The 9828-nt window shown below is 35.3% G+C and overlaps 1 protein-coding gene across 1 annotated transcript; it reads left to right on the top strand.

Moving 5' to 3' along the window:
• The first annotated feature begins 139 nt into the window (after positions 1 to 139).
• LOC133309540 (uncharacterized) lies at positions 140 to 1288 on the top strand. The gene is made up of 3 exons (XM_061510322.1): positions 140 to 506; positions 597 to 919; positions 1058 to 1288. The coding sequence occupies exons 1-3, from the start codon at positions 140 to 142 to the stop codon at positions 1286 to 1288; spliced, it is 921 nt and encodes a 306-aa protein (XP_061366306.1).
• Positions 1289 to 9828: the final 8540 nt, after the last annotated feature.

The following is a 9828-nucleotide window of genomic DNA, read 5'->3' as shown; positions in this document are numbered from 1 at the left end:
TCCCACCAAGGTAGCTCAATTGAGGAATGATATAACAATGTTCTAGCAATTTGATGGAGAAACACTATATGAAAGCTGGGACAGATTCAAGGAATTGCTATGGAGATGCCTTAATCATGGCATACCCGAATGGATCCAGATGGAAACCTTCTACAATGGGCTGAATGGACAAAACAGAGATATAGTAGATGCATCATCTGGAGGAGCCCTCTTGGACAAGACTTACATTGAAGCATATGATATCCAAGAAAGGATGGCATACAATAATGACCCATGGCCAACAGAGAGGTCAATTGCACAGAATGAAGTTGCAGGATTACTAGAGCTTGATGCTATATCTTCATTAGCATCACATACATCCTCTCTGAATAATAGTATAGAGACTTTCAATCTTACTGCTAATGCTAGAGCACAACAAGCACATTCAATTTATAATGTTGTATCTTGTGTTTTCTGTAATGGCCCATATGTTTATGATGATTGTCCCCAAAATCCTCAATCTGCTTGTTTTGTAGGAAATTATAACATGAATGATCCATATTCAAACACCTACAACCCAGATTGGTAGAATCATCCAAATTTTTCCTATTTTGAAGGGAAACAGCAAGGGTCAGCGTATGCTACAGCACTGCAAGATCACAGACCACCATTCCAGCAACAGCAACAGCATTACCAGCAGCCTGAACAACAAGCTGACAACTCTGATGCACTGGAGAGTATGCTGAAGGACTTTATGGCAAGAAATGATGTTCTTATCCAAGACCAAACTGCATCAATCAAGAACTTGGAGACTCAAATGGGTCAGTTGGTAGAATCTGTGAGAGATATATCATATGAAACACTGCCCAACAATATTGAAGATCCAAGAAGCATTGGATATGAGCAAATCAAAGCTGTAGCATTAAAGAATGAGAAGGCAGTAGATAGACCATAGGCCATAGAGAACTACCACAATCTGAAAGAGGAAGCTGAAATTAAGAAGGAAGGAGACAAAGTTGCTGTGGAAGATGAATTAAAAGAATAACCTATTGCACCTGAAGTTGCTAACACAGAAAAGAATGCTACAGCGAAGCAACAACACTGTCAGCAAGTTAACAGGACAATTAGACCACCATCTCCCTTCCCTCAAAGACTTCAGAAGCAACAAGATGATGTGCCAGAGAATAGTACCTTATGTGATATTGAGGCTAATGCGAATTTGATGCCCATGAATCTACTAGAAAAGATGGGAATAAAGAGCATAAGGTCTACAAAGATGACTTTGCAAGTGCCTATAGTCAAGTCATGAAAATATCAGTTGATGTTGTTGAAAATGTGATGATTGGCAACTCTGCACAACCATTAGATTTTTCAATCCTTGACATAAAGAAGGACCCAGTTGTTTCTCAATATCTTGAAGAGTCATGCCTTGATACCCCAAAGGTTATGAAAGATATGTGGAAGAGTGAGCTGATTCTTGAAATAAAAGGACACCAAGATAAAGGTAATCCCAAGGTCAAGATGAAGGAGGAGTCTATATGCGAGAAGAATTTAACCAAGGATTCAAAGTTGTTCTTCTTCCTTTATTTTAAGCCACCTTGATCTTCAATCAAAGTCAGGCTGAAGACTATAAAACAAGCGCTTTTGGGAGGCAGCCCAAATCAATTAGGAAATTTCTATACTTTTCTTTAGTTTTATTGCATTTAAATTTCTGAATTTCAATTTTTAGATTAGGATAAATTAGCAAACAAATTCTACACTCATTATTTTTGTTGATGCAGGTGCAATTTATGGGCAATTAAGGTTTCACTGCTACAACATTGCTACATCATAGTTGTGGCAGAAGGAATAAGGTGCTAAAGGGAAGAAAGTCAAGTTTAATTCTTGAATGAAATCCTGAAAGAACTCAGCAAAAAGCTGAGTTTAGAGTCCCCCAAGGCATTTTAGCAAGAACCTCGTTCAAAAAATTGAGATTGGAGTCCCAACAACAAAGGGACTCCACCATTCTGAAAATTCAATGATAACTCAGGTCGTCTTGTTCTTTTCTTGTCTATATCTCTTTGGACCTATTGGAAAAATATTAGTAAGGAATTTATATGTTACGTAGGTTTAATTTTTTGTTTAATTTTAATTAGGTTTTAGTTTTTTTCTATTGCAAATAAAAGAAGTTAGGCAAAACATGAAAAGAAAATAAGGGACTTAAGAAGCAAACTCAGTACTGATGCTGAGTTAAGAATGAGAAGAAAACTCAGTACTGATGCTGAGTAAAGAATGTTAAGAACTGAAAGACTTGGCATAATATTGATGAAGTATTGTTGTATCTCTATCTATTCTGTTATGATCTACATTGTTACAGGATTGCTACAGCATTTGTGTAAGAGTGAAAGTTAGTGATCTTAAGCCAAGGTCTAAATGGATACCAAAGTAGGACTTGAAGGCAAAAACCAATTAAGGTGAAAGGCCAATGGAGGGATCATCTAAGCACAAGGAACCGCTTGTAGGCAAGAGAAACCAAGGAGTGAATTGCGGAAGAAGGCTTAGGACTCAGAAATTTGTTGGGTTTGAATCCTATCACATGAGACAAGTTTGAAGGCTATAAGGGTGAAAGAAGCCAAGCAACAAAGTGCAATTGCACAAGGTGTTCTTCCTCAAAAAAACGGGAATCAAAAGAAAAGTAAAAAGAAAAAGAAAAGAGGTGAAAACCCCAAAAAATAGAATAAGTGCAAAAGCACAAGACAAAAGAGGAAGGCAAAGCTAAAAATGAAAGATGCAAGGTGGACACTCGTTCCTTCAAGTCTTGTACACATGGGTGTGGATTCAGGTCTGGCAAAGTATGAGTCAAGCAACTAGGCCTTAGGACTCTTAGTTTGAAGCTTCAAGGTGGATCAACCCAAGACGGAAGTTTCTAGCACACACACACACACACACACACACACACACTGATCTGTCCAAAAGCTATGAAGCCTTGAGAAGATGAAGCCAACAAGGAATACTGAAGTTGAGTAAGGATGATGGTTGAAGATCAACAATCACATGCAACTGTGCTGTAGCAATGTTGCTGCACTATGGAGAATCTCAACAATAGTCTCTGATACAGAAGTTACTGATTTGATGTTAGTTAAGCCTGAGAAGTTTTTTGTTGCTTGAGGACGAGCAACATTTTGAGTTTGGAGTGTGATAACTCTCTGATGGAGAGTTAATTTTAGGCTTATATATATGATGTTTTGGTACCATAAATATGCATAATTCTCTTGATTTTACATGATTATTGCATGAATTTTATATTTTCATGATTTAAATGAGAAATATGTTAAGTGTTGATATTTGAAGATAATTTGAGTGTAAGAATCATTTATTTCATTTTCTATTTTATTGCAGGTCAGTGCTGTAGCATTGGAAAGCAGTGTTGTAGAATCAAAGATGAGTTTAGCAGCATGTCTAGTTGACATCATCACCAGCAAGCTATGGACCCAAGCCCAAATTAATTGAGGGAAGCTTCTGAGCACGAAAATAGATATTCTGATTTGAATAATCACTAAAAGATCTTCAAGAATCCTAATCAAATATCCCACAAATCAGCGCGCACAAATCCAAAGCAAATCTGAAGTATATTTGGAAAGATTTGGAGAAGATATGTAGCAGCATTATGTGCTGTCCTTGATCAGCACTGCAGCAAATAAGGAAAGAATCTCCAATCAGTGCTGCAGCAAACAGAGCTGTATCTTCAATCATAGCTGCAGCAAATAAGGAAAGAATCTCCAATCAGCGCTGTAGCAAAACAGAGTTGTATCTCCAATCATATCTGCAGCAAATAAGGAAAGAATCTTCAATGCTGCAGCAAAACAGAGATGTAACTTCAATCATATCTGCAGTAAATAAGGAAAGAATCTTCAATGCTGCAGCAAGATAGAGCTGTATCTTCAATCATTGCTGCAGCAAATAGAGAAGATTTGAACATGATTTGTAATGGATTTAAAGAGCTAATTGGAGCCTAATTCATCAATGTCTATAAAAAGAAGAAGCCTACACACATCAAACAGGTTGGAGAGTCTCTCTTTGAGGCTGGATAGCCCCTCGTTTAGAAAGAGAAAGTGAGGGAAACACTTAAAGGGAATTTGAGGGTTCGTTGAGAGAGATCCAACGAATCAAAGGAAGGGGCTAGGGTTCAATAGAGAGATCATTGAACCTAGTGACTTTCTGCACTATTCCGGCGGCGGCAAGGTTGATGGTGGTGTAGCTCATGGTTGCTGCGAGAGCAGTGCTACAGCAACGTCCCTGCTTTCTTTACTTTAGCTTTGTGGAATCATTTTCTTTCTTTGTTACTTCTTTCCACCCAAGTATGATCTAAATTGTTAGGATTGGGTGATAGAGTACCCTTATTGTGATGTAAACAGTATTGCCTAAACTTTGTTGCATAATTTTCCTTTCAGTTGCTTAATAAAGTGTTAATTTATCTTTAATCTTGTTAATTCATCGAGAGAGGGTTGCAAGGTACTTAGGATTTAGGCTACAGAGATATAGGTGAATCCTGAATATTATTAAGCATTGTGGTTTAACTAAGTAAAATTAGTTAATTGTGGGTAGAGAGATCACTTGCACCACAAAATCATATGGAACTTGAACTTAATGAATTCATAATTGTGTTTGCCATAGAGATGTGGGACTTAGTATACATATATTGTTGGTGAGAGCCCTTGCATGCATTAGTGTTCTGATTACTGAATGGATGATTGTTGTAGCATGGTTACTGTATTCTGGTGAATTGCAATAATGGGGAAATTGATCCCAATCTATCTTTAAACACTTGGAAAACTTATATTGCTACTGCATTCTCTTAGTTAATCATTAATCTTAGTTTATTTTATTTCTTAATTGTTAAATTAGACATTAGCCAATTACAAATCATTATTGTTACCTTAATTTCTTCACATTGATCCTAATTTTATAATTTTCTTCGTGGGAACGATATCTGGACTCACACATCCACTTTATTACTTGTTGACACGTGCACTTGCGTAATGTGTGATTGATAAAAGGGGTACACAATTGCACAACATATGCCTCCTTTAGAATTTAATGCTTAGAATGATAAGTGATGGAGATTGAATAAATAAAATCTATGGTGATAAAGTTTGATAACTTGGTGAAATTTATGATGGGAGTGGTGGTTGGAGTCATAAGTATGGTTGGTGGAAATCATGTGTGGGTGTTAGGGGCATTAAATAATGGAATTGGATGAGGAGTAAAACATGATAGAACAATTGGAAAATCCTTTAGTTTGTGACAAGGTGCCTATCGGCCATATGGACATATTTTGATGGAAATTGGGTTGGAATGTGAGAGTTGTTGTGTATTGTGAGATTATTGTAACTTATTGATCAAGTTGTTGATGATCATTGTTTGCATGATCATTATAGGTTGGCTCACTTTGATCCTATAGAAGAGGATTGAATCTTGGAACTTTGCTTTAAGGATCTTATTGGTACTTGACCACAAAGGATTAGGGTAAACTCTGTGTTCTGAGGTTAATCCCCTTGTTTGCTTTACCATGTCCATTGGGAATGATTGGAAATTGTGTTTCTGTGATGATGTTTAATGAGGTATGCTCATGCATTTGAATATGTTGCGTGTAATATGTATGTTGTTGTGAGCCTGATTGCCCGTAGGCCTTATTGTCTATTTCTCTGGCCAGTAGAAATATTTGTTGGGAACTTCCACCGGATAGGTCTACATGAGGGAGTTTTGGTTGGCACTGTGTCTTAGAGTTGTGAATGCTTTAGGAGGGTCCTGGGAGTTGTATGATGGGGGTCCTTGAATGGAATCCACGATTGATGTTCTTGGATTTGTGCCCAGTTGTCTATTTGATTGCATGATATACTGTGTGGATATTATCCATGTTGCTCAATTGAGTAACCATTTGGTAGAGTGACCCTTCAGGACCCTTAGTTTACTGAGATATATATGTATATCTCACCCCACGTTTCGAGCCACTATTTCAAGTACTATTGATCATTTTGGAGCATTGGGCAAAAAGCCTACTTAGAGGCTATATTGAAGACATATTGTGCATATAGATTGTATAGCATTTTGGAGAGACTTCATATGATGCAAATAATAGCACTTATTTTGTATAGTTGACTTAGGATATGAACAATTGTTGCATGAGATTGTATTTGCCATGCTTGGTTTGTTCATATGTTGATCTAAGTCACCTGACTCTGGACTGTATTTTGGTACAAGAACTTGTATATGTCCCATATTGGCATTTTGAGTATTGGTGAGAATGGGGAATATCCATGTCACTTTGGCTATGATTAAGACAATGAGGTTGTAAAGAATGTATAGTGAAGTATGAATATAATAGAAGGGTCATGAACCAATTAGTTCATATAAGATGTTGAAATAATGTAGGATATTTGATGTATTGAGATTGTCAATCAGGTTTATGAAAGTTGTCGGAGGAATTCCCCAAATGTGCATGAGAAAACAGAGGAAGTAGTGTTCTGCACAGGTGGAGAGCACTCAAGCACCCATAAGCGCGATCAAGCGCTATTGTGCAATTTGCAATCAATTAATTCAATCACACAAATACGCAAGTGCACGTGTCACAAGTAATAAAGGGATGTGTGAGTCCAAGATCGTTCCTACGAAGATGATTTATAAAGAAATGATTATTTAAGTAAAGAAACTAAAAAATGATTGATTTTTATGGTTGGGTTTGTAAAATAAAAGACAATTAAACTAAGAAAACAGTAAGCTAATTCTAAGGTATTAAAGTGATAGATGAGATTAAGGTTATATTCAATTTTCCTGATACAACAATACTGCAACAATGCTATAACGATGATCTATTAATGCTTAATTAGTAACTGAAAACTAAGGTATATTGGGACTTTTGACCAACCTAACACATATACTCAATAACTAATTCCCACATCTCTATGGCTAAATTATTTATCAAATTCATTATGTTCAAGTTTAAAGGCTATGTGGTGTGAATAACCTCTCTATCCACAACTTAATTAAGTTACTTTTCTTCACCTGATTAATCCACACAATTCAACTGCAGCATTAAGTAGTACTCTATAGGTTGGTGAAATCCCTTTGTAGAAAGTCTGCACTTTTTCATCATTTGAGAGCACGTAATATGGGCACCTCCTCATAAGACTATTGAATCTGCCCCAGCTAATGCACAAAGACTCTCCTTCAAGCTGTTTAAAGTTGTCAATATGTTCTTTCAGTTCGGAGAATCTAGAAAGTGGGAAGAATTTCATCTGAACTTGACGACAAAGTCATCCCACGTGGTTATACTACTCAGAGGTTATAGATCCAGCCAACCCTTTGCTCTTCTTTCAAAGAGAACGAAAATAGCATAGGGCGAATTGCCTCAGAAGTCACCCAGTTGGCCTTAATCAGATCGCACATCTGCTAGAAAGATTGTGATAAGTTGATTCAAATCTTCTGACGGACTCCCTTCAAATTGATTGCGCTGAATTATATTCATGAAGGAAGTCTTGATCTCAAAATTATTGGCATGAATCTATGGCCTCAATATGTGTTGCGAAATCAACAAGTATACCGTTCGTTTCAAGTAATAAAAGTGATAAGTAAAGATCGTTCCCTCGAGGATTAATGCACCAAGTACTAATTTAACTGTTCCTCTTAAGTTGGAAAAGAAAATTTGTTTGATTTGTGAAAGTGATTAATTGTTAGAATTTTAAAAACAGAATAAAAAACAATTAATATTAAAACGCATGCAAGAAAAGATCAAGAACGTAACGAAAAATATGAGATTGATTAAAATTTGTAAAAAGACTGTAGCCATGATGCACTTCATCTCCGATCCTCTCTTATATTCCTATATTGTATTTTATAATTAATTAATTGGTTTGCTCATACAATTCATTATTTCCCTATAAAATAGTTGAACCCTAATATCTTAGTGATTTCAACCCTTTAACCCAATTAGAATCCTAGTGTCCTAGTAATCCCTCTTGAATTAAGCATTAAGCAAATGAATTAAAAGTCTGCAATTTATGTAAGCCTATGTCTAGATCATACACAAATTGTTATTCTACCCGTGTCCAGACTAAAACCCCAATATGTCTATTGTGAGTCCTAACCCGCAAAGCCTTATAATTAGAGTGGCCAATTCTAATCAGGATATGGAAAAATTAACACATGTAGAATAAAATAAACTAACTAATTTAATTATAAAAACAATATAGAAAATATAAAGGATTCACATCGGGTCCGTGATCCCAACTACAAAAAGAAATTAGCCATACATATTCATGCCTAACTTAAACAAATTAAAATAATAAAAAGAATTCATAACAAAGAAAGAAAAGAAAAAGATGAAGAAGAAAGATCAATGGTCTTCAATCTTCAAGTTCTCCGGAATCCTGATCTCTAGTGTGAGTCTCATCCTCTGAATATTGTTGCCTCTGTCCAATTCTGTTTTGAGTTTCCAAGAGATGCCTTTTTATAGGGATGAAAACCATATCTTTTAATTTTCCATAATATCTTCAATGGAATCTTCACTAGAATCTCCTATCATATTTTTGATTCAATCCTTCAAATCTTCCCTTTTTTTTAATTTAATGAAAAACTTTCCTTAAAAATATTCAAAGGAAGATTTGATAAGATCCTCAATGATTCAAAAATCTAAAGCAACTTTACTTGATATCTCCAATTATCTCTTTTTTGAGCTGAAATTACTACAAAATATCAGAAATCTTATGAGAATATTATTGAGAATAAAATAACAATTTAATTATAATTCTCATAACTTTTAATTACTTTTAAATCAATTTCATGTTCATATTGATCCTTAATACATAGTAAATTGGAGACTCATCAATATGTTCGCCATAGGATGCGAGAAATTGGGGTTAAAGTACTAATCCATCAACTCCTCAGGAAGATTTTGATTTTCAGCCATGTCTAACTCTTCCACAAGGTTAAAACTAGTTGCTTCTTGTACTCTCCTTACGGAGGTACTCTTCATATTAGTTCTTTCTAATCTTCCTAACTCTAGTTCGTAGTGTAAGACACTAGAGTCAACAATGCCTCGTAGCTGCATATATCAGGGAAACTAAGAAAAGTGGATCCAATAAGTGGGTTCAACTCAATTAACAAAAATAATATCAAAAATAAAATAAAAAATGATCCAATCTATGATTTAATAGATAAAATTAATGTTGATAGCAATCAATCCCTGGCAACGGAGCCAAAAATTTGTTGTGATCACAGCAAGTATACCGGTCGTACAAGTAATAAAGTGGTAAAGTAGGATTATCGTTCCAACGAGGCTTGATGTATTAAGCACTAACTTTTCTACGCGAACAAAGTTGGATAAACCGTATGGGTTTTTGAGAATATGATTTAAATTATAAAATTTAAATTAAAACAACCTGACAATTATCAAGATCAAGAATCAAGAAATAAGAATGCAAATGGTTTGAAATCAAATATGCAAAACATAGTTAGAGTGTTGATTTTCCCAATGTCTTCCTGATGAATCTACCATTTCCTATAACTAACATTCAATTCATGTTAATGACAATTCTTTTAGGATAGATTAAACCTCACTCCCTTTGTGATTCAATTATTTACCCTATTCAAAATATTAATCCTTGGTGATCTATCCTAGGACAAACATTAAGAACAAAAATTAAAGGTAATAGATTTCACAAGTTTATCCCTAGATCAAGCAAAACCTAACAATTAACCAATCAGAATCCTACATGAACATCCCTATTGTCATACAAGATTCATGTGTTCATCTATGAGTGATCAGTTCATAAACAAAACTAGAAATGGAAAGTAGATTAATTGCATAACATA

This window comes from Gastrolobium bilobum, unplaced genomic scaffold (assembly GCF_033153095.1).
Source record: "Gastrolobium bilobum isolate Gb01-03AN ecotype WA unplaced genomic scaffold, APGP_CSIRO_Gbil_v1 utg17271, whole genome shotgun sequence".
Classification (NCBI taxonomy): domain Eukaryota; kingdom Viridiplantae; phylum Streptophyta; class Magnoliopsida; order Fabales; family Fabaceae; genus Gastrolobium; species Gastrolobium bilobum.
The sequence above is the reverse complement of the archived record's forward strand: the minus strand, read 5'-3'. Positions and strand labels throughout refer to the sequence as shown.